The 26,163-nt window shown below is 37.6% G+C and overlaps 1 protein-coding gene across 5 annotated transcripts in view; it reads right to left on the reverse strand.

Moving 5' to 3' along the window:
* CLCN3 (chloride voltage-gated channel 3) overlaps nucleotides 1-26,163 on the reverse strand; it is a 62,477-nt gene that overhangs the window by 25,271 nt on the left and 11,043 nt on the right. For 3 of the 5 annotated variants that reach the window (XM_057378280.1, XM_057378281.1, XM_057378283.1), the window contains exon 2: nucleotides 23,227-23,402. In XM_057378280.1, the coding sequence (XP_057234263.1) occupies nucleotides 23,227-23,386 (160 nt within the window). In that variant the 5' untranslated portion in view covers nucleotides 23,387-23,402. Of the gene's footprint in view, nucleotides 1-9,629; nucleotides 9,848-23,226; nucleotides 23,403-26,163 lie in introns of those variants that run through there. The other 2 variants (XM_057378282.1, XM_057378284.1) reach the window with 1 other exon arrangement.

Below are 26,163 nucleotides of genomic sequence, written 5' to 3' on the forward strand. Positions count from 1 at the left end.
GCCTTAAAAACCAAAACATGCACTTAGCACACAAGATGTACAGGCACACCCTCTAGGGGTAAGAGAACACTTCTGCTGTTCATATGCAGACACCTAAGCTTTTTTAAGCCAGAAAAAAGTAAAGCTTTTTGTTACATATGAGTTTGCTTAYGTTTTTACAAGACTGAGAAGCTAATGATAAAAGTGGCACGCAGAACTTTTATTATTGCTCCTATTCCAAACTAACTCATGTTACTAGAGAGAGGGAAATAGTAACAGATAATTGATCCTCTCAGAAGCTTACAACTCATAATAATCCTTATAAACCAAACACAGTCATTCCAACCTAGCCTGGAACAATTCCAGGGTTGGGGCATCTACAGCTTCATTGGGCAACCTGTGCCAGTCCCTCACCACCCTCACAGCAAAGAATTTCTTCCAATATATAATCTAAACCCATTCTCAGTTGGAAGCCATTCCCCCCCACCTTGTTCTGTTACTACATGATCTTGTAAACAGTCTCTCTCCATCTTTCTTGTAGGCTTCTTTCAGGTACTGGGAGTCAGCAAGTAGATCATCCCAAAGCCTCCTCTTTTCCAGGCTGAACAAACATAACCCTCTCAGCTTTTCCTCATAGGAAAAGTGCTCCAGCTCTCTGGTCATCTTGGTGTCCCCGTSCTGGACTTGCTCCAACAGGTCCATGTCCTTCCAGTGCTGGGGACCCCAAAGCTGGATGCAGCACTGCAATTGGGGTCTCACCAGAGAGAAAAAGAGAGGCAGAACCCCATCCCTCACCCTGCTGCCCACGCTGCTTTTGGTGCAGCCCAGAACACATCTGACTTTCCTGGCTGCAAGTGCACACTGCTATGTCATATCCAGCCTCTTACCCACCAACATCCCCTTGAACTTGGTGTTGTTAAACCCCATGAGATTCCCATGGGCTCACTTCTTGAGTTTGTCCAGGTCCCTCTGGATGGTATCCAGACCTTCAGGAATGTCCTCTGCACCACTCAGCTTGATGCCATCTACAAATTTGCCCAGGGTGCACTCCATCCCTTTGTGTCTGTCATTAATGAAGATATTAAATAACATCAGTCCCAATGTGGATCCCTGAGGGACACCACTTGTCACTTATCTCCATGAAGACTCCGAACCATTGACCACTACCCTCCAGAGGTTACCACTCAAACAATTTCTTATACAACTAATAGTCTATTCATCAAATCCATCTCTATCCAGTTTAGAAAGAAGGATGTGGTGGTGGTCCATTTTAAAGGCTTTACAGAAGTCCAGAGAAGTGAGATCTGTAACCTTTCCCTTTTTCACTGATGGAACCACTCTGTAATAGAAGGCCACTGGGCTGGTCAGGCAGGAACCTTGGTGTAGCTGGCTGTCCCAAATCTCAACATGTAACTTCTGTAAGCTCCTGCAATCACAGACTGCAAGCTTACAGCTTACAGCTTCTGGAATTAAAAAGCAACACACTTCAGAAAAAGAAAACTCTTTTGGGTGATTCAGTCACTGTAGGTCTTGAGTGAACTACCTTCTAGAAAGGCAGCTGACATTTGTTATCCTTCCATGCATGTAATTCCAAGCCTTGGGCAAAAGCCTTTCTCTGCAATCAGCTCTAGTATTGCTGAAGAACTGCTTCAACTGAAGTTGTTAAAAAAATAGAAGAAAAATAAATATTGCATGACATTAAAAGAAAAAAACTGCAATAAGCATTAAGGTTAGCAGTAGAACACTGTACTTTGGGAGAGTTGATGAGAATAAAGTACAGCAAAAACAAAAATGGTACACAAATTAAACTGGAGCAAGAGAAGTGAATTACAACACCATAAAAAAGATTTTATCTCTGAATAAATGGAGGATTTTTTCTCATGTTTTTAAAATTTTTATTTTAATGAGAATGCAAAAAACACAATCCAGAATTGCTTGACAAGATACTATGTCTGACAGAAAATAAACAGTCCTTACCATACTCCTCTCCTGCATTTCTCTCTGAATATGATGTTGTACTCAATGGCTGTTTGGTCTCAAATCTGATCCAACCTCCTGCTTTGCCTAGCTAGTTTCTCCTGCTGGAACCACTAGGAAAAAAAAATTATAGAACTAATATTTTTCTATACTCACAGAAGTTGCTTTATATATCACGGATTCCTCCCTGCTTTTTGCCCCTCACTAAAGCAAGGAATATCTGTTCTTTCATATTTTATAGATGTGTCTYATACAAGCAGTATTCAATCTTGACTGATGGTGGAACTATGATAAACACAATAGAAAGCTGATTTATGTAGATTGCACACAGCATTCTTGAGGCCATGCACAGCATTTTTAAAGGCAGCCTCACCTCTTGCATCAGTAATCCCTTACTGCCTCATCTTTTCGCAACTCAGGAGATTAATTTCAAATTTGAAAGTAACCCTGGGCAACACGCAGCTGATGAGAGGTGTGTTTTTTAAAGAAAAATACCTGGTAAGTTTATAGCTAATTTATTTCATGCAAGAAAAGGGCTTTGCAATATTCATGATGCTCCTGATTCATGCATAACTGTTCAACAATCCTCCCCAACTCTCTCCTTGTAGACAGTGTTCCTTCTTTTCTCATAAAAATAATGAGAAGAGAAACATCAAGATTTAAAATAAATGCTACATCCTGGGTACTCAAACAATGCACAACAGATTTTTATGTGGTAATCCACCACGTGCTTATCTGAACAATTATCCGGTATCACCTAGAGAACAAATCCTCACAGCTACAGCCTCGCAAGAGAATAATCTACACAACTGAGACATGAACAGGCTTCTCAAGAGGGTGGCTAGCGAATTAACAATTGACCACAAGCTTATGATAGAGCTTAAGACCCCTTCTATATATACACTACACTGCATATGATACCCATCTTCTGAATACACATCACAAAATACACCATTGTTTATTCTCAGTTTGAGAAACTGAGCCTATATTACCTTATTCCATTTTAAGAAATCTGATGCTCCTCTTGGGACATAATTACACGATAAGACTGAGCTGATCTAATTGACTGCTGCTACAAAGAATAGATCCTGCTCCCCCTATTTCTCCGTGCCATTCTTGGTCACACACTCCCACTCTCACCCTTGGATCAGATCTGTCACCCTTGATCCGACTGCACAGTATACTAAGCCAACATGCTAATCCACCTAAGCAGACAAAACTAATGACACAAAAACCTGCCATTATATGGAACTAGAATCAAGTTACTTTGCTGTTGGAGAAGAAACAGAGCTAGTGCAAGGGCAAGAACTGAGAGAATAGATGGGGAGCAACAACAACCCCTTCCACAGCAACAAACTGTCAGACTAGTCATACTGAAATACATAAATGCACCCTTGGGGTCTTGTTAGATTTTAATTATAACTTTCTGCTGGAAACAACTCAAAACTATAAATATTAATGTCCAGACACTATACAGTAACATCTATTTCACAGAGCTCAAAACTCCCAAAGGTTTAGAAACATTCCAGAGTTGTGAATACAACAACAAATAAACTATGTCAATGCTGTATTCAATGGCAGAGCAATAACAGGACCTAATTTCTCAAAGGTATTTCTCTACRAGCCACGTAATTGCAAACTCTTACAACATGAATAGTTGCTGCTGCTTACACATCCCTTTTTCTAAACAGTGCAGAACTACACAGCATTCCCATCAGCAACCGTTTTTATGGCTGACAGCAGTGCAGTATGTCTCATTTGAGCTACTCCCAGCAGTGTGAAAGGAGAAAAAAAATTAAATGCACCTCTGTGAGTGAAAATGAAGCTAGTCAGATTACAGTAAAGGCTGGAATAAACTCGGCCTGACAAGACCATCCAAATCTGCAGGGTGTTAAAATCAGCAGGGGCTGTAGTTTTCCGGAGGCCAGATACTAATCCAAGGCTTTGCTTCACCCGTGTGTCCTTGGGTATTAGGTGGCAAGGGGAGTGAAGGCAGGGAAGCACCCTGCATGCAATGCACACATAAGGATCACTTACACTTGTAACAAAGAAGATTTGTATACACAAGGTATGTGTTAGTGCCTCAGCTTCTTTCTGTCTCTAAACCTCATACAAGGCTTTCAATTAAAAAGACAAGAACAAATCATCAGTTTATTTAAATTTGTCTGTAACCACTCAAAAAGATTCATTAAGCACTATTTCCTTTTCCTGGCTTGAAGTAATTTTTAAATTTCAGAATCAGAAGCACAGCACACAATGCCAGTGTTATTCGCTACTGTTCATGATTAACGATGTTAAAGTCTTTGTAATCAAGTAATACATTCCCCTTTGTGCGCAACCATGAATTTCGAGCCACTCTCTTCASTTAGCTCTTCTAACGGCATCAAAGGCTTTCAGGCACAAATTGGTCTCTGCATTACAATCAAAATGCATACAAAATTGACACAACTATATATACATATATACAAACTGAAAAAAAATTAGCTGGAAAATATTTGATAAATGAGAAACAAGAAGACTTGGAACAAGTTTTGAAGAACAAAGAAAAGAAATAAAATGCTTTACCAAAGTACTGCATGGTAACACCCTCCATTTTGTCTGACCTCAAACAAATTTGGGTTTAAAAAATAACTCTTACTTAAAAAAGTAGGAGTCAAATCAAAGCTGAATAGCAGCACCTTGGAGTTAAAAGAAAACTTTTGAAAATTTGTGGACAAGAAAGGGGGAACCGCCCCAGCACCCCCTTGAGCTTTGGCTTTTCATTTTAGGTGAAAGCAACATTTCTATTTCTATGATGCAGCAAAAAAAAAAAATAAAAAATTTTATTGTTACAGATTTCTTTTCTTGTAGTCTTAAAAACAGAACAGACTATGTTTATTTCATTATGTCTATGATGAATAGGGACTTCAGATACTCAAGTGAAGAATTATTGAGATCCTCCCACTACTAAATTTACAACTTACATTTAAGATAAATAATGAGGAAGGATATGAGAAAATGAGGTGATGATAAAAAGTATAAAAATATATAAAGTTATTTAAAGCAAACACTACAAATGGGATGTTATCCATGATTTAACAATGACCAAGGCCATAAGAGTCAGAACAACAGRAATTTAGATGATTAGATTTTTAAGTACTGCTACCACACATACATAAGAGCAAATTATTGTATGTTGTTTTGGAGAGCAAACACAGGATGCAACAAAAATCATAATTCTGCTAATACGGTTATCCCAATCAGACTACATTCAGGCGCAAGGAGGGCATAATGTTGGTCTGTTCATTAGCTTTCTAATATCTCAAATAAAAATACATTAAAAAATTTATTTCCAAAACTGAGAAACATGCTTAACAGAGAACCTTACCAGTCATACAGCACAYGTAGACAGATAACCTAGAACTACCTATATGAACTGTAGGTACATCTCATGTTACTTTATGTTAATCATTGAAGTCAAATATGCTAAATTCATAACTGAAAATCCTTAYCCCTGTTTTATACTAGGAACCTTAAAACAAAGAGTAGGAGAAATTCAGTGCCATAATCATGCTGAGTTTCTCCAAGTTACATTTCTTCTTGAAGTACTCAAAGTTAGAGAATGATAATAACCTTGATCACATTTTCTGTTGAGAACATTTAATTAATCTAGAAATTTATTTTTTAACTCTTCCTCTGCTACCAATAAAATTTCAGGGTCAAGCTCCAGCTCTGAGCACGTGTACACAACTTTCACACCCAGTTACTTCAAAGGTCACACTCGTAATGACTTTTGATTTATTACTAATTCTTAAACACAAGAGGCCASTAAGCAGAAATGCAGTCTAAAATACAGAAGTATAACTTTTAGCACTTAAAACAATTTGAACCAGCTTAGTATGCATCTGACTCAAAGTCTTCCTAGTATATTATTAAATAATCTCTGCCCCACAGCTTATAGTAACAGGTGAAACTGCAGATGGCTGAGAGGTTCCCCCAATGTTAGTATTGTCTAAGCAAGAGACACCTTCATGAGTGGTGACTGGTGCACAATAAATGAAATTGTGACTTATTCTGTCTCCAAAARAATCAGGTTTACTAAAACTAACCATCAGTAAATCTGGATGTTCTTCATATACATAACTTTCACATCTCCTGGCTAAAGACTCAATCACAGCATATGAGTGAAACAAAATTTCATTAATTTTGCTTGAGGACTTCCAAAACCTTAAATCTATGATATGTTTATGTGTATGTAGAAAATATCCAGGAGTCAACAATGCTTGTGCTTCCTGAAGATCAAGTCTTGCTTGATCCAGTAGMCTGGGCACTATACATGTACTGCTATTACTCAGATTTCAAATTTTTAAAATGTGGTAAAATTAATGCTTATTTAGGAATTTTAAAAGGAGAGGTGGCAGGGGGAAGGGAATCAAAGCGTGTGAGCATGTACATGAATGGCTGGAAAACAAGAAAGATACTAATAATTCTGAACTTCCAAAAAGGTCAAGGCAGTAAAAATGATGCAAAAWTAAATCCAAGGGCAACACATGTAATTTATTTACATGACATATGTTTCAGTATATAATTTGTTGTATGAAAAATTCTAACAAAAATGTACATGTCGATTACTCGTGATATAAACAATCCCAAATCAGAATTTCTAAACCCTTTCTGAGAAGTAGTATTTTTAATTCTTTTACTTAGCAGAAAAGAGAACAGAACTGAACTGTGTTTGTGAAGTTTTATTTCAGTGTGTCAGAGAGGATAAGTAGGTCTGTAATGATGCATTTCAGATCACATAAAAGGAAGTCTTAAGACAGCACAAGTAAAAGGAACTCCTGGTAAGAAGTATTCCATAATATCTGTTTAACTTTTTTTTTAAACAGAGATAGCAATGAGTAATCAAGATTTAAAAAAAAAAAATTAATAAATACATAATTTTCCATTTGATGTTTCACAGTGTATTGGCGCTGAAAAAGAATCTTAATGTAAGGTAACGGATCAGGCCTTTAATAATAATGTATTACAATACTTTGCATTTTACCTCACTGAACATTAGTGAAGGCCGTTAATTAAACCTCCAAGACCCCTGATGATTTAAACAGTCATTTCGTAATTGCTGAGGTACAGCTACTTTGGGCAAGCCACTGCAGTCAATTAGTGCAACAAATGCTTTGATGTTACAAAGCAATTTTGCATGACGTGAACATTACTCTGCAGRACATAAGAGTTGTCAGTATGTGAATAAGGGAAAAAATTCCACAGCCTTAAACAATTAAGTCTGCTTTCTCAGAATGGCTTTACCCATGTTCTCAGAGCATGTTATTACAATGCTCTGAAATCTACATGAGAGGCAAATAGAAATCTTGGTAGTTCACAAAGTAATGTCAAGAATTTACTTTCAATTTCTAGTTTTGTCTCCTAGCATTTTAAGCTTTACTTTAATAGCTAAATCACAACAACAGATTACTCTGATATTCTAAACAAGCAGGAAAATACTCACAAATTTCAATTACATCTATGGAACAAACTGGTCTGGAGGCATTTTCTTATGAGACATACGCACTTGACAAATTCAAACTTGAAAGGGATTACGGTGACGCTATTCAGGTTGTGTTGTTGGTTGTTTGGGTTTTTTTTTTAATCTAAACTCACTATAGCAAGTCCAAGAAGTATCAGTAACATTTGTTTTGAAATACGGTATTAGAAACAGGAAGCACAAGCCCTAACAGAATTCAGTGAAACTGCAAAAATGACAAGTCACAACTGGGATTTGTCTTGCTGGCTCCCAGCAGTGGCACCACAATGGAATTACCTAGTTGAATCCTCCACAGTTTTCATTACAGTATTTGCAAAACTGATGTTTAATAGCGATACTTCAGTGTGCCAGACACCACTTTGCACTGCAAACATCTACTTTTTGTACTGTAAAAATCAACTAAACCCTGTTAATTTCCAGGAATATGCAGCTTATCACATTTTAATGTCTAACTATAACTGCAGAGTCTGCAAGTATCATGTCAGGGCTGTTCTGCAGTTCTCATATTTAAATCTATCCACAAATCTAAGCTCACAGAATGGTTGAGGTTAGAAAGGATCTCTGTAAGTTATCTTATCCAGCCCCCTGCTCAAGCAGGGACACCTACAGCCGTTTTCCCAGGACCATGTCCACATAGCTTTTGAATATCTCTGAGGAAGGAGATTTCACAATCTCTCTGGGAGACCTGTTACAGTGCTCAGTCAACCTCGCAGTAAAAAACTGTTTCCTCATGYTCAGAGGGCACCTCCTGTATTCAGTCTGTGCCCATCGCCTCTGGTCCTGTCACTGGGCACCCCTGAGGAGTACCTGTCTCCACCTTCTTTGCACCTTCCCTTCGGGTATTTATATATAGGCTTGGTAAGATCTCAGATCCACATTTTGSGAATCTTCAAAGAAAACACCAGCCTCAATTTCTCAGAATGGTTCTAAAATCTGACTTAGAGAACTATCTAGCACTTGCTCCATAATAATGACCTGGGCAGYATAAAATTTGCTTGTCTAAAAGGAAGAGTATTGGAACTTGTTGATGTTCTTAAGATATGCTGAAAAACATTATAAAAATCATAAAAAGACAACCTTCTATGTAAACTACTAATAGGCAGATAAAATGCTTGATGAAAATAAATTATGAGCCAATAAGAGTTTGCAAGGAAATGCAAACCAATAAATTACATGAAGGGAAAAAAAACCCCATTTTATGTAAATTATATCTTTGTTCTCAACTTACCTCCTCTCTAATGCCTTCACTAGCAGCTATACATGCTGATAACTTTCTAATTATAGATTGAGCAATTTAAACAAAAGTAAGAATTCATTACATTTACTGTTTGAAACACCACATTTTGACCATCCAATCCAAACAATATAACATACTTATACCCTCAGAATTTGAAGGAATAACTTTTATTTCTACTACAACTTCTCAGGACAAAACCAAATCCTTATACAACACGTTCTCCTTTAAATTTGCACTAAGAAACAAAATGTAAGCTCAAAAGAGGAATTTTTTTCCCTACCTAAACACTGATAACATTGTTTTCTAAATCTGCTTCTTTATAAGCAACAATGTAAAGAACCCACCTCAAAGTACCAGTTCCTTATGAGTTCATCAATATTTGCTGAGCTGACATATTACCACTGCAGAGCTTTCCCTTTGCATATCAAAGACGGCAACAACCAGTCAAGTCTAAAACCAGGTACGGAAACTTCAAAGCCAGACAAACACTGTTCCTATTCATATTAGTAGAAGGCAGGTAAATATCCTATTTAAGAACTAGCTATTTTGGTCAGTCAGTGACAAACACAGCTTTTGGAGGGGTTCTTTTCATGCACGAGATGGTTTTATTGATTAAAAACAAAATAAAAAAAAAAAAAACCCGAGAGAGCAAGCGAAAGGCAAGCCTGCCACATATCGAAGATGGAGTCACAGGGCGATTAGATGTGAAGCAGGACTGATCTGCCCGCAGAGAAAACAATCCCTGACAAGACAGGAACCAGCCAGAACTGAATTTTCCTTCTACAAAAGGCATCGGGTAGGCGAAACAAAGCAGTGTGATAATTAGCAAGCCTTTACGTCTCTGTTTCGAACGCCGTCAGCGGTCCCGCACGTACAGMTATGCAAACAAGTAACTCAAACGCCAATTCGGCATACCTCGTTTATGCAACTCCCGGAGCGGAATGCCGTCTCCTCCCCCTCCATCGTAGGGCAGATACGGATCGGAAGAGACATCCATGGACGTGACGAAGGCGAGGCCCGCCTGCCGGCTCAGGAGGGCCGCGGCATTGCTCACGCAAGGGCGGCCGCGGGGGCCGCTGCCATGTTCGGCCGGGCCCGGCCTGCGCCGCCGCCGTGGCTCTGCAGCGCCGGGCTCTGCGGAGCGGGCTCGGCCCCGCCGCTGATGTCAGCGCGGGGCGGCCCCGCCACCTGCGCCTCCCGCCCGCCACACGGATGCGGCTCCGGCTCCGGCCGCACGGAGAGCGAAGGCAGGCACGGAACGCCTGTCGGGAAGAGGGGGGGGAAGCGCCCGCGGCAGCTCACGGGAGAGCCACCCCCGCCGGGGATGCGAGGTCCCGTCCCCGCCCGGCCGAAGGGCGCAAGGAATGCGCTCGCACAGGTGAAGCCGCCACAGCTGCTACCTCGTCAACAGGTGAACGGAGAACGGGCTCAGCAGAACCGGCAGACCTCCCACAAAAGGGCTGCACTTAGCTCACGCACCTTTCTGGAGCCACGCCTGCTGAGGCTTCTAAACACCTAGAATCGCATTTTATGTGGAAGGGAAGATCCATGCATTGCTGGAATCTGGGGAGAATCCTCTCTCTCAGGCATTTCATTTACTCTTTTCAAATATTCAAGGAACAACAACATAGCCTGCCAAAAGCCAACCCTTCTCTTCCACAGGATCAGCTCACCTCACTTTCATGAACTCCCTCTCCCCCACTCCACGTAGAACTTTCAGTCCTAGAGCAGTAACTGACAGATTTGAACACATGTAAAAAAATAAGATTTGAACATATGTAATAAAAAATATTAAAACAAGAATTTAATTACATATCTAACTAAAATGGTGTGGTGTCTCAATTTTTTTACCGATGATTATTCTGGTATTACAACTGTGTAACATCGATACTCACACTACGAAGCTTGGGGCGGGGGTGGAAGAAAATGTAATAAACACAAGTCCACGCTTAGCTTGCATTACTCTACACATTGACAAAATGGTCTGAGTCCCTTAAAAGTCACAGACTCAAAATAGGCAACAACCCACATGAATGGTAACCAAGGCATTCATGTGATGCATCATCAAACAGTGGCTGTTACAGCACTGGCAAAGCCCAAACACTTCAAACAGCCGGTATCTAAAGACAGGAAATCCTGAACTGACTACATAATTGCTTCCATTTCAAATCGATATTATTAGATAATGAATCCATATACTATTTTATGTTTAATGTATGATCTTGTACTGGTCCTATTTTGCCACTGCTGGTAAGAAATAATGGCAAGAAAGCTATTTTACATGGGATTTCCATAGTTGGTCCAGTTGTAGTGAAATACATATGGATATTGTTTTATCTTTTCTACACTTCAGCAAGTAGCAAAGTTAAATATATTGCATGCCTGCAGCACCAAGGCCCAGCTTCAGTTTCATTCACACAGCAAACAAGGCATTAATTTTATTAGGTATGCCTTTGCACCTCTGTAAGTGTGACAGACAGACATCTGTATTACTTTTCAAATGCATTATTTTCTTAAATAATTTTTCAAGTATATTCTTATGGAAGTATTTTTTAATATAAAGCAATGTTACAAAATGTATACTGCAAATGATAATTTTGAGGATAGAGTAGGACATAAAGAAAATGTTAAATTTACTTAACAGGCCTGTAAATATACTGAATGTTGAAAATATAGCTCCAATCCAAATATTGAGAGAATGCTGGTATCTCTATAGATTGAAAAACAAGTGAGAAAAGGGGGGGGGGGGGGAACAAGCATATAGAAAAATGTATTTCAAAATCTTAAAGACTATCTATCTCCATGAAAAGGGAAACTCTTGAACCACAGATATTCCATTGTAAAAAACAGACAGCTCCATTTGCTATTTTCTATACAAACAAATACTTTTTAAGGGGCGTCCTACAACCTTTATCACAAAAATCCAGAATCTTTAAGATCTTGCATATCCAAAACTTGTAGAGCCTTTATGCATTTCACCATATGCATTTGCCTGTGAAAAAATAAATGTAAGCACCTCTTTATTAAGAGGTATCCATATATATCTCCATATCCCTTATTTCCAGAGAAGGACAACAGAAATACCTAAGCATTCTCAACTCCTTATCACAACAGAATCTGGAAATAAGTCTGTAATCTTATTGTAAGGCTCTAAATAAAAGGTCATTCACAGAAGGAAAAAATAAAAGTTTCTGTAACCTGAAGCAAGAGTTATTACAGAATGAACCATTAGTGCATTTATTATATGTTGATTATTGATTACCACAGCATAAATTCAACTTCATATTTGAGATAATATTAAATAAAGGATATAAAGGACTAGTATTAACAAAGTCTGGAAGGTAATCTCTACTTTAAGAGTTTGATGTGGTTACTGAAGAATGTCTTAGAACTGATAATAAAAATCATTAACTGCAAAGAAATGGCTCACTTGTTGGCCTAAACCTGTTCATTTGAACAAGACGTGCAAAATTTCTGCACAAAACTGAAATCCAATTTGAGCTGGAAAAGATGAAGAATATAACTTGTTGAAGAGCATATCTGATCAACTATGGATATGAGGGACAGTCATGACAAGAAGTCTGCAGTGTAAAACAGATATGACTTCGTATTTGCTACATTAAATTTCAAGAGTCCCCTAATATTAAATTGCAACAGCTCTTCCAAGGTCACTGCTTATAGACAGGCTGCCAAATACAGTCCTCTGTCTACTCTTAAAAAGCAGAGCAGTCATTTTCCCTTCTCAGTTACCAGCAGCTTGTGTTCTCATTGTTCATACCCACCACCACTGTGTGTATTCCCTTTCATACAATACCATGAAAGTTGGTATTAGGTTTTGTGTTGTTTTGGTTTTCTTAAGAGAAAAAGACAGTATGCATACTAACCTGACAAGCAGTCTTTTTTTTTTTTTTTTTAAATATAGAAATAAACACTTATACAATCTAATCTTTCCAAATTACCCTTTTTCTACGTGATCTGAAAAAGTATTTGATTTGAACTGTCTGACAATTTCATATTTTTTACAGAGTATGTCAGTTACTTCTGTTGTGAAGTTCAGCAAATTCCAAACATATAGTTAGTGAAATGGTGTCTCTAGCTAACTATGTATTTTGGGTATTATGGAGTACAAAATATTATGAACACTTGTTGTAAGGCCTAAAGCAAGTTTAATAATATCCTTATTTTAAATGGCTGAGAGCTTCTTTAAATTGCCAAGTTACTACACAGAACAGCTCACATGTTAACAGCAGGTTTGAATACAGCTTGCTTTCCAAATTTCACCACAGTAATTAGAGATTAAGGTCTCAATCCCAGAAATCCTCCATGCTTAAGTAACCTCGCACATCTGAGTGCATCCACTACTCTCCACAGGCACATGCTGTGGTTAACCATAACTTAGATGCACCTGTTTTTGCAGAAGTCCATTGCTCTGAAAATACTGAAATGTACACAGGTGACACACCTTGAAGGCATACTAAGAATGACAAAGGACACTTTAATCCTCTCTCCACATCTTCTCATTTTCAGTCTAGGGAAAGAGAAGAACCATATTCAAGAGAAGGTATCTGACAATGGAAGAACAAGCCAAAGGTTATACAAATCAGATACACCCAGGAAAATGTGTTTTGAAGGAACAAAACAAGGCCATTAGTAGTATATAGAAATCTGTCTTTGAGCAGTGTATCAGGCTAAATGCAGAAGACTCTTAAGCTGTCACCACTGCCACCTCAACAAAAGCCTCAATAAGGCAGACAGATAACAAGAAGAAAAATTTTAGACCAAATATACAACAAAAGCAGAAGAAAGCAAATTTATAGCATATGCTGTTGAGTAGTTGAAGGCAGATGGGGTTTAAGCAACACAGAAGTTAAAAAAAAATAAATAAAACAGGAGAAAATGCCCAGCAGTAATACAAGTAAGACTTTTCCCTATTTCCATTTTATTATACAGAAAAAATAGCTTCGCAATCAGTTTCTTTTTTCATAATTGCTTGTTTCCCACAAATTAGTTACTTAATTTTGCTTACACTCATTTCACCCACTAGAGAACACTTTACTCCAGGTTCTTGCCCAATAAACTCACTTTTTCACTAGTCAACCACGGACTTCTTAATTATACTCCTACAGTTTTGCATAACTTCCAATGGTGCTTCTACTGACTGTCCAGACACAGAAGGTGGTAATTGAAGTTAAACACAAGCAGCAAACAGAATGCAGTAGAACAGGTCATATGGCTGCAAGCAAGTTGTATAATCAGTTCCGAGACTGACTTCCCCTCAGGGTAGCTGAACCTTCACTGCCAATCAGGGAAACAGGAGTAAAGGCTCCCCACTGCCACAAAAAATTCTGAGGCAGAAGAAAAGATAGACTTTAAAAAGGGGAAATAATAAAATCATGATGCAACATTAACACCTGAGACAAAAAAAAAAAAAACCTGGGGGAAAAAAAAAGTTGGTGCCTAAAGACTGGTTTGAAATCTTGGTCCAAAACACTGAAAGCAAGACTAGGCTCTCAGTTTTCACTTCTTTCTGGGCCTGCCCATAGCACCACTTGATGTGCAACCCAGTGAGGTTGGAAGAAAATGCTTGGAAGAAAATATTGACTACATATAGCTACCAGCTGTGACAGGTGGGTGTCAGTCTTAGTTTTTGGAGTTTTTTTTAATTGATCAGTTTTACAATGACATTAAAAATACCTACTTCTATGGCATTAATCATGCRAGGAGGACTTGGCAGAAAAGCAAGTTATTTTCTGCAGACAAGTTGCTGTCTCTAATTCTCTGAGAACTTCTTAACTACTATATTTTTGCTGTACTTTTTGTTTGCAGGATAGGCTTTTACTAAGAAAAAATGTACTGCTGCATTTTCACCTTGGCATATGTGTTCTCTTCTCCTACTCCAATGTGCAAAAGCCATACAATGCATCAATAGGAAGATTTGGCATCCTTCCCTGAAGTTCACTTCTTCCTTTTCTCAGACTAGCCAAAATTCTGCTATGGAGATTGTTCTATTTTTCCTCATATCTAAATGCATGTAAGAATATAGGTCTCATCTGCTCAATTGCCCTTACTCTGTTTTAGGGCTGTTTACTGTTGGTTACTATTTACAACTTGCTGTTCAAAGTATAGTAGGGGGATGCAGGGGACAGAATTATAACACCAAGCTGCATTCCTTCCTAGATACACCACTGTCCTGGTTTTGGCCCAGGCCAGTGGGAGGGCTGTGACCAAGACATTATGTTATTCCATACCACCTTACGTCATTGCTGGAGCACGGAAACGGGACTCTTTCTCATTTCCAAGAAGAAGGATGTTCTTTTCCAGTTGGGAAAGCATGGCTGCAGTAAGGTTCAGTCAGGCTGAGTTCTGAGGTGAGCATTTTTCCATGTGAATAATTTTCTTTTTTTGTATACATTTGTTGTTGCTATTGTTGCTGTTGCTGTTCATTTTCTTATCTCACTGCTGGTTCCAGTTAATTGCTCTTATCTCAAGCTGTGATTTTTGCCTTTTCTTCCTCCAATTTTCCTCTTCTCACAGGGGTGGCAGGAGAGGGGGGAAGGTGGAGCAAGCACTGTGGTTTGGAAGGTCTTGGTGGAAAACTAAACTGAGGAGTACCACTCCTAGACCACAGCAGCCATATATATATATATATATCAAGCTTACCTTCTGTATTTGAAAATATTACATCTTCTTCATAAATAAATAAGCTTGGTGGACATAGTGCCAACAGCAATTCTGTACGTTGTTAACACGTAATAATACACTATGCCAGGTATATTTGAATTCCATTAAACTATGGGCTCAGTACCTAGTAGTGGTCAGAATAAATTTATTCCATTTCTGGGACATGTCCATCCTCCAAATGCTGTGTTAAGTTCTGACTCTACCCTTTAAATTGGAGATATTAGAAAGGATTCAGTAAGGGATAGTGAAGAGGATCCAAAGGATGGGATAGCTACAAGGTCCATCCAAGCAAATAAGAAGACCTGAATCTGAAAGAGAGATGACTGAGAAAATAAGTAGCAATGGAAATAAAATTGTCACCTGCTATTCTAATAACAGTGACAGCATCATGTAATTCATGTGTTAATCCTTGTTAGTTTCTACATGTGTATGACCACTGCATGATAGGCTTATCAGAGTATGTGTATTTGGCACAACAGTCAAGTCATCCCAGTTTCAGGTCACCCTGTCCTAGTTTCATATCAAACCTTCTCCTATCAATAGCAGTTTCACTTCAGTAAGCTAATAATATCCCCTAAAACTTTTTGTATCAGCAGAAATATTTTCTGCAGCTACAACTGTAGATGAAAATTAAAAAACACAAAAGACAGCTTAGGTATTTATGCCATACAAGGGTAAATGATAAGGAAATCCATGTGCCACTCCATGTTAATACATGGGCCAGTGTTAACCTAGACAAGACTTTGGCACTTATATGTGCTCTCAGCAGTATTTATGCCTGGATAGGTTCAAAATAAAGAAAAGAAGTGGTGCTAAACATAAAATGTAGTTAAGCTATGAGAGCTTGTAAGGCATGATTTGGATGCTAAAGAATTGCATTATTGAGAAAAGTTCAGTTCAAGAAAAATACACTGGTAAGGACTAAAATTAAAATCCACCAACAGGACAAGAGAGGCTGTCAGCTAGACATAAACTGCTGTGTAAGTACTCAGGTGCCTATAGCTCACCCTGTTCTTAGTCTTCCTTAAGCGCTAACTTGTGATCCCTGTCAGAGACAGGATGCTGAGCTAGGTGGATTTGTGGTTTGACTCAGTATAGCTGTTCTCGTGTTTCAGGGACAAAATTATATCCTTTTTCAGAATAATATTTCTGTTTAATCCAAGCAGACAAAAAGCTTTCACTTTAAAATTCTGGTAAACAAGAATATTCTCAAAGGCAAAAAACAAGAGTACAGCCCGACATCAATTTGTTTAAAATCCTATCTGCCTTCTTTGGTGGACTTGGGAGAACAATTCAAAACTAAATTGAATAAATGGAATATTATTAAAGCTGTAGCAAAAATTGTGTATTTAGTTCCTGAAGATTTTATAGATATATTATACTAAATTATTTCACTGTACATTTCAGACTCATCTTTCTACATGTATGCCATCACACTTCCTCTGTTTTCATTTCTTCATTTTACACTATTCACACAATTTGTCTGGGAGAAGGACATACACATACTAACACTACACCAGGCTGTCAAGTTGGTAACAACCTCCTCAGCAGCATCTGTTGACAAAGCCAGTTTGCTTTAAACACTTCAGGAGAGCTGCAGAAGGAAACCAACAAGATTATACAATATCAGAAAGACGGAAATAATGGATCATTAATATTATAATTCATCTTCTTCCAGAGCATCAGGCTCATATACTAAAACAAAACTTCAGGCAGGAAGGACGGGTGAGACAATTCAAGGAGTGTTGGTAGSATTGACAAGTCTTCAAAGAGCTGACCATGGTATTTATGAGAAACTGAAATGATAATTATTTGTTTTCAAACATTTAAGAGAACAAGAAGCTACTTGGTTACTAAAACTCTATATATACACTGCAGTAATTTCCATCCCTTGGAAACCCTAATGCCATACCAATCCATTTATAATCTGAAGGCCTAAACTAACTCTGTAACACCATTACAGACTGTTCAACTACAACATTACCAAGTGAATTTACATTATGGATAACAACTACAACCAAAAAAAAAAAACCAAACAAACAAACATCATAGTTCAGGAAATCACTAGCATAATAAACAGATAGTGATTGAAATTCACTCATTTGATAATGACATGCAATAACTAAGATGAAACATTTTTTCCTTAACCTAAGAATCTTGCAGTCAGTTTTGGGGGGAGAAGTGGGGGGACAGGAATTTTGAAATCCTGAAAGAAGAACTTTGTTAATTAGCCCAGTTACCCATGTAAACAACTTCTGTTCCAGGTTAAGTGGACAAAATCAACATTATGCATTACTAAAAAAGTAGAAGAAATGATGATTTGATACTRTGAGATACCCTGTGTTTAGCTGCTTTAGTAGTGTGAAGTGCAACCTAACTAGGATCCAGTAGCAAAAAGTAAATTATAAGTAGTTACTGACAATTTAACAGTTTAATTTAATTCTATAAATTAGCTGTGTCTCATGCTTGCCCTTGTGATCACAGCAAATCATGTTATCTCATGCTTCAATTTGTACAGCATCATTTGGCAGTGAATATCTTCCTTATGTTCCTTACTTGAGGATGACAATGAGCACTTTAATGCAAACATTGCTAACTTGGAAAATAGGTTGCATGTAACTCAGGAAAGACCTATATCAAACTATCATAATGACTGCTCAGTCAAGTCAGTTTTATAACACATGGATGAATAACAAAAACAATGCCAGTGGTGCAAAATTATTTTGAAGGCTCTTCTTCCTATCTTCTTTCCTGTGAGCAACAGGAAGAATCTGTTAATGCAATTTCAACACATAAAGAATATAACAGGAGCTTATTTTTTTTATGTGGGAAGTAAGCGAATTTATTCTTTTCTTTGTATTCTTCCTTTTCTTTATAAAGGGCAATAGATAAATAGAAATAAGCATACATGTGAAACAACATTCACATCTTGTTGGAAAAGATAAATAAGTCTTGCCAGAAAAATTCCCCCCCTCCATGTGGTACTTCTTGATTTTACTGAGCTGCCTGCTGAAGGCACTTGCTGAAAGTTGAATTCCGTTTCTCAAATAATGCCACAATATTAGTACACTATTATAAAACTTTTAGTGCTGGTATTTAAGGCACCAAAAATGGATTGTTTAGGAGCCTCTATTAAGGCAAAGGATTCAAAATCATGGGTAAAAAGGTTTTAGGAGAAAGAGCTGCAGTGTTTTACACTATGACCTACTGACATATTCTTTTCTTTCTCAATGGAAAATTGCTACCACTGCAAGGAGATAGTAGCGGCTGTAGCGGCAGCTTTTGAATTACCAGTTTACAGGTTGTCATACTAAGGTTAAGTATTGCCAATTTTATGTTAACACCATATGTCAAATTGTAAACTGTCTCCACACTGAACTCACAATATAAGCAACTGAGCTCCTTCAACTAAAGCAGGAATCTCTATAGCTACCAAAAAGAATGCAAGCTCACTCAGGACTCAGACTCCCACAGACAGATCAAAGTACCACGAGATGTAAACACCAGTGAGATCATTTGTTTGCAAACCCTTTTTACTGCAATTAAGGTTTAATCATCTGATTTCAGTAAGCCCCTTGAAAAAATTGCAGTCTGACGACAGCACAAAAATCCACCTCCTACTAAGCATGCCCTAAATTTAAAATAAAAAATTGTGAAAACTGATGTAAATCCTTTATTATATGAACAGCCCTCAATTCCGTAGGCTGATGTAAATCCTTTATTATATGAACAGCCCTCAATTCTGTAGGCTGATGTAAATCCTTTATTATATGAACAGCCCTCAATTATGGAGACCCGTAAGTTTCACCTTGCTGGTTGGCTAACCCTGAGTCATAACAGGAAAAAGTTTGAACCTTTGAATGGACTTGTTACACCCTTCAAGCCCAGCTAATAGCCAAGGACTGTGGAGACTCTCTCAAACATTACACATGGGCAAGGCAAACCACTGCCAAGAGAAGAAGAACTGATATTTCATCTTCTCATCGGAATCTACAGTTAAAATATTAATCTAATAATATATTGCCACTCTGGAAATATAGAAAGAATTTTTTTCCCTCTGCTAAATTGATAGGAAACAATTAACTATCCTAGTGTAACATTTTATTTAAAAGCTAAATAGTATAGCTTCGTAAATTTACACCAGTAAATATTTGCTTATATGACTTAAGTATTAAACAAGTGATAGCTTTCCAGTCATAAGAGTAATATGTTTACATTGACCTAGCAAGAAGCAGGGCAAACAGTCTAAAAATAAAACACAAGTAAGTCATGATAAAAATGACTTCCACAAATTGCATATAAGGATATACATTCTCTATATAAGCTCTGGTAACCCATCCTTCATACAAAGAGACAGATGCTTCCATTTCAGTATAAAGTCACCATACTCTTAGCCAGCACTTCAACAAGGAAAAACACTAACTTCAGTACTACCAAGTTTTGATAAGCAACAAAAGGAAGTTTTGTTCAAAGCTGACAGGCAGTATACCTTCAAGGCAGGGCTTCAGTAGAAGCCATCCAAGTCTCCACATGCACAGCAATGTAATTATTTAGCATGTTAAAGCACACTACGCTCAAAGAATTCACAGTTTCATAAAACCTGCTTGTTCTCCATAACACTGACACTTGAAATCTGTCATTCATTCCAAGAAAACAGCTACTGGAGAACATAACAGGCATACTCATATATAATTCCTATACATATATATGTATTTAGTTTACAATACCACATCATCACAATCTCTGTATTTTCATCAGATGAGACAGTAAAGGACAGGTTCATTACATGCTTTCTGATGGTGTTAAGAAAAGCAAGATTGTTGTACAGCATTGGTTTTAAGATAATGGTGGCTCCCCAACATAGAATTACTCACAACATTTCAAATAAGATGACACTAAAAAGACAAATCATCATTAACTAAATATTAAATAAACCTAAAAGTCTAGGTGACAGGACTTTCTGATTATTGGTTTCAGTTAACATTCCTTGATTTAGTCCCATATAACACCAAAGAGTTTCCCACATGAGACAAGGAATATATGAGGTTAGCATTCTTTCCCTAACATCATCCAATTTCCACATGCTTTCAACAGAAGACATATTCACCACTGTGTAACAGCTTCAATGGCCTTCTAAACATCAGTTAAGTACTTAAGTATGAGTGGTAATGTGAATAGCAGTACTGTGCAGCTTTATAGAATTGCTGTCCTGAGAGCCAAGGGACTGAGCAAGCCTAATGAAATAAGCAGACTTCTTTTAACTTACTGCTCTCTGAATGAGGGAGAAAGACTACAATTACTTTAGAAATTCCATATGGTTAGCCTTTTATCAACATAATATATATGCAGCTTATGCTTCTATTTTCGTTAGCTGAAAAAATACAAAAGATAAAACTATTCCTTAATCCATTTTCTCCTCATTGCATGGTCTTGATTTTTTAAAAAATCTGCAGTTCTGTATTTTATTACATAAACTGTAAAATATTGATGTGCACTCTATTGTCTATAGCAGCTTACCCAGATTGGATAAACTCATGTCTGTGCTCACTCGTACTACAAGCTTACATACAGCAGCTATGCAGCTTTAATCATTTTAGGTACAGACACATTATTGCCATTTTGCTCATGTTGCTAAGACACCAGTCCCACGGATTTAAACCACACTGTATTTTTAAATAGGGGTCCTGACTGTGGCAGGGTCTGCCTGCATAAGCACAGAGTTAGACCTAAGGCCTCTCAATTCACATGATGCTCTGGAGGGCCTGCAGTGCTGAGAAGCATGTGATCTTCCAGTTACTGGGATGGTCCAGCCCTTCCTCAGGAGGTGGGACACATTCTGTTTTGTGAATGCCTCTGTACTTAGACTTAACAGAACAAAAATACACCTAAACACTAAGAGCATTTAAATAATAGTAATAATAATAATACAAACAAACCAAACAGTTGATGTTGAGTGAGTAGAGAGAATTACAAAATGGGCACATACAAAGAAGCCCTTGTTTGGTCTTGTCAATGAGATTTACTGTATGAAAAACACAAAAGAGAAAACACCTGACACATTTGGACACCTAAGGAATGAGAAACATAGATGTTCATTTCCTGAATGCAAGTTTATTAGCAACATTTTTCAAAATATGTTCTTACCACCCAAAAAGAAAATTAACATCGGATTCTGATCTTCTACTAAGATGTCTACCATGATTTGCTGTACAATAAAACATTTTCCAAGTATAGGGACACATAAATCACCATTCACTTAAATAAAATAATAGGACTTATTACTATTGCTGGCTCTTACAGGGAGTCCAGGATTGGGGCAAACAGACAAGTCATTAGCAGAAAATTAAGCTCCAGGAAAGAAAATACATTCATATTTATGTACCAGCCCACATTCTGATACTTCAGCGTTACAACACGATGGGAGCTGCAGGCATGTGCAGCAATTAGCATTGATTTTGACAATGTAAACAAAACAACCATCTCATCTGTTTAGACTCAATTTATGGATCTGATTTCACAACAAGTAAAGGGCAGAACACTGGCTCTGAAACTATTTATTTTACTGTAAACTCATTTCTCCTTCATGCTTGAAATGATGGAAATTATTTATATATACAATAACTAGAGCAGCTTCACTTTCATTAAAGGTTGTAAATGTTATGGTAGACAAACAAGGCACTCACTTTATTAAAAGTGCCAGATATTGAGAGCAAAGAGTAATATACAGAAGCCAGTTGTCCACCTAATAATTTCCTAACTCTTAAGTACTGGACTTTAGCATGCTAGTGCTCTCCAAGTAATGTGCCAGAAGGGATATGTAGATTGATAGTGTCCTTGCTTGCGATACCTGTATTGGTATTCAAGTTAAACAACAGCACATTCAAGACATACCTAATTAGATAGAAGGAATACAGGTGAGAAGGATGCTGGATGCTTATAAGGATACAGCACAGCCATCTAGTACAATGCCAACATTCAACTGCTAGGTGCAGCAAAGGGGAAATGTATGTAGGGAAGGAAAACAACTAAATGCTAACGGGAGAAGAGGAAAAAGGCACTAAAAAAGAGCAAAACTCAAGAAAATGAGTTTAATTTTAAACAAAACAAGAGGAAGTGACCAGAGGATACATTTAAGTTATACACTAAGTTTAGTCTCTTTAACAGAAATTTCTTTCCCTTCTTCAGTTCAGTTCCCACTTTGACTATTTCTAAATGAATGTTAATGCTTCCACTACAATGAACTATTTTCCTAAATTAATAAGAAAAAGGGCTTACCAGTTCTTTCCTCTTTACATTACTCCAGTGGTTTTACAGCATTCACAGTAGAAAGTTTTCTTTGCAACTTTTTATCTAGTCAATAGTTCAACTCATATTGTGTTTCTGTTGCTTCTAACAATACCTCTAGTTTTGGCTTTTGCCTCTGTTTTACAGAAGTGAAGCTAAATGAAGCACAAATTTATCTCTAGAAGTCATTATCAAAACAGACTATTAATTTTTCCATCAAGGAAATACTGGAGACAGTGAGACTTCCAAAAACCAGGTAGCAGCAGAAAAGCTGCCCTGCTATTTGACAGCAAGCTTTACATTTGTCAGCAGCATGTTAATATCTGCCTCGTATTAGAAGTCATCCCACACAGTGTAATTGCTAGGCAAGCACACAGAAAGATGTTCAACCCTTTCAGATTTAAAGCATCTCCCTGAAGGACAGATTAGCTTAACAGAAAAGCATCCGATTTGGTCAGCCAAAACCAAAACAAAGCAAAAACCAACAAAAAACCCCCAACATATAAAAATACATTTCAGATAAATTTTTAAGCTGAAATTAACTTACCAATGGATGCATCACCATCCAAGAGATTGTCATCTTCAGAGGTCTGAAAATCCATAATTACACCTGCTCCATCTAAAAGCTCCTCATCGCTGCTTGCACTAGTTATGCTGTTGTAACTGTTTCGATAGTAGCCTCTATGAAACAGCTGCTCAGACTCCATTTAGCTGCTTTATAACCTGTATATACATATTAAAAAAAAAAAAAAAAGTTATTTTCTATTTGAATATTCAAAAAACACTAAGAAATTTACATCAAAGTATTTCATGCTTTGGGGAAAACTTTTTAAGGTGACAATACCACAAGTTATAAAAGGTAGCAGCAATACAGAAAAAGCTAATCTGATACAAGAATTATCAGTTAAGAGAGAGAACTTCTTTAAAGCCTTAAATGAATCCACAGATTGTCCATATCTTAAACACTTCACWTAGTGCACAAAGTCCACGAGGATTATAGAAGAGTTACAGGTTACAGAAGAGCACAGTGGCAATAAATATAGAGAGAAAAAAATAGCTTTCCCTCTGCAGGGCAATAAAATAGATCAGGAGTCTTCAGTCTGGAAAAGGTGCTATGTAGAAGATGATACAACAGATGTCAGCAGAACCGTAAGTGGTGTGAAGGAAGTTAAGAACATCAGCTGTGTTTCAGTGGCCCCTACATGTCATGATGAAAAAGGTAAGGTAACAAGCAGAGGAAAAAAGACTGATTCTTCACACAACATGTAGGCAAGTGGTGGAATTCTTTGCCACTTTATGGAAGAATGCAATGGTTCAAAATGCAGTGAGAAAACTGACAGAACAACAACAACAAAAATCAACATAAAAAGCCATTAAAGACAACAACAAGCTGGAGGCTTGGAGAGCATTCTGGAGACTTGCATATGCTTATTCTCTTCCCTAGAGATCTACTATTGGCAAGACAGATCTCTCTGACTCTACTCATTGTTAGTTCTTAAAAAAAAGTATTTACAATTTTAAACATACTCTCTCTTCAGATCAATTTCTTCCATTCATCTTTATGTGAATTTTTTTCTTGGTCTTCTCACATTTTATTGGTACTGAGCAAAGCTTAAGGGACAGCCAAAAACATTTCACACTGACATATTAGGAAGCATATTCTATTTGAAAATAGAGTTGCATCTCCATTGTTTTACCTAAATAAATCAGATCACAATTTACAATTAAATCAGAAGCTATACATGACATTGTTCAAATGATACAAACTTTTCACACAAAGTAATTTTTGGAATTCACAAAAAAACTGTACCTACAAAGAACATGCCTCCCCAAATGTCAGAACACATATAGACTGACTATTTCATTATTGTGCTCACAGAAAGTCCTGGTAGCATCATTTTGCCACTACCAGTGGGGTGTTATCATAAATGGAAGCCACATAGCACAGCTGAAATGAGAAAATGGGACTTCCTGGAAGTGTTTCCACTCACCGCATCCTTCATTGCCTTTCTCCACCTGCTTCCTGCACCAAAACCATACTATAGACTCATCTGCCAACTCATCCTCCTACTCAAGTGAAATTTTTATTTTAAATATATATGAGTTTTCCTACATTCTGGTGAGGTTTGCAAGGAAACAGAACAGTCTCCTGCCATGTCCATAGAAGTAGCACTAGAAGATGAAAAGGACAGGACACAAAAAAATCCCTGTAACACAACATATGGTTTTGTCTATTGTATCCTTTTCCTATTGTAGACCTGATTTTTAACAGTTCTTTTTTCCTCTGATTTTACTAATCTTTACTATGAAACAGAGAACAATTAACAAGGAGAATTCTAACTGAATGGTGGTCTATCACAAAAAGTTGTTTGTCAATTTATCAAAACAACAAAGAGGCAGCAAATGTAGACTCCAAGAGTACTACTACTTTTGTGTCAAGCCTTCCAAACTCTGATTTCAAACAGCTCCAAGAACTCCTAAAGATCCTTATTGTGAGTGTCTCTCTCTTGCAAACACAAGAAGAAACACAATTACTGAAAGCAATTATTTGAGCTCAGAGGGAAATGGTGTTAACTGACCCAAATTAGGGAAGCATGAGTACTGGGTTCTGTTACTAACCATTTGCTGTTGTGTTTGACGCATACTGAGGGCATGGCTGCAGCCTGCTTAGTCTTTTAATTACAGCACCAACTTCGGAAGCCATATACAGGATTTTTTATCTAATAAAGACATTTTCCTGTAGTATTCTCAGAAAAAAATATTTATTACAGTATAAAGAGAGAGCATGTAATGTTCATTGTGTAAACAATGTAAATGTATCTTCTAAAATAAAATATGAATTCACTTACATTAAACTCCACTGCTTCAGTTAATTTTACTACAAACCTACTATTTAGATTAGGAGAAATAACTAATGAGAAAATGCATTCAGACTGGCTACACTGGCAGGCAAAGTTTCACCAGTGGGTCAGCAGCAGACAAACAAAACCAACACTCTGCAGAGCCAGATCAAGCATACTGCAGAGAACCCCTGTAACACTTCTCCACAAGTGTGATTCCACAGGCTAACTCCTCTGGTACATCCATGCCTCCAGCTGTATGACAGGCATGGTTTTACAGCCCTTCTCATTTTAAATACTGTGTGTATCCTGCTGTAGAATTATTGCTGCTGACAGACCTGTCCAACAGCCAAGCAAAATCTCTAACACCAAAACCCTTCATTTTGAGGATTTTTACMAGGATTTTAATTACTGCTCTGCGTTCCTAGAGAGTCAAGTACCCCAAGTACTTAGTATCTGACTCCTTGTTACAGATCCTGCCTCACAACAGCATGCAGCAGTAGCAGGAATGCAGGAAACTAAGATGAGGAGAATGTTAACTGTTCAATAAGCTTAACGAAGGACTAAAATTTTACTTAAGAACATGTCAATCACTAATTTGTCCACCACTACCTGTAACTATTGGGGGGGGGGGGGACAGGACA

Source organism: Malurus melanocephalus, unplaced genomic scaffold, assembly GCF_030028575.1.
Source record: "Malurus melanocephalus ecotype Western Australia unplaced genomic scaffold, MMel_1.1 scaffold_352, whole genome shotgun sequence".
Classification (NCBI taxonomy): domain Eukaryota; kingdom Metazoa; phylum Chordata; class Aves; order Passeriformes; family Maluridae; genus Malurus; species Malurus melanocephalus.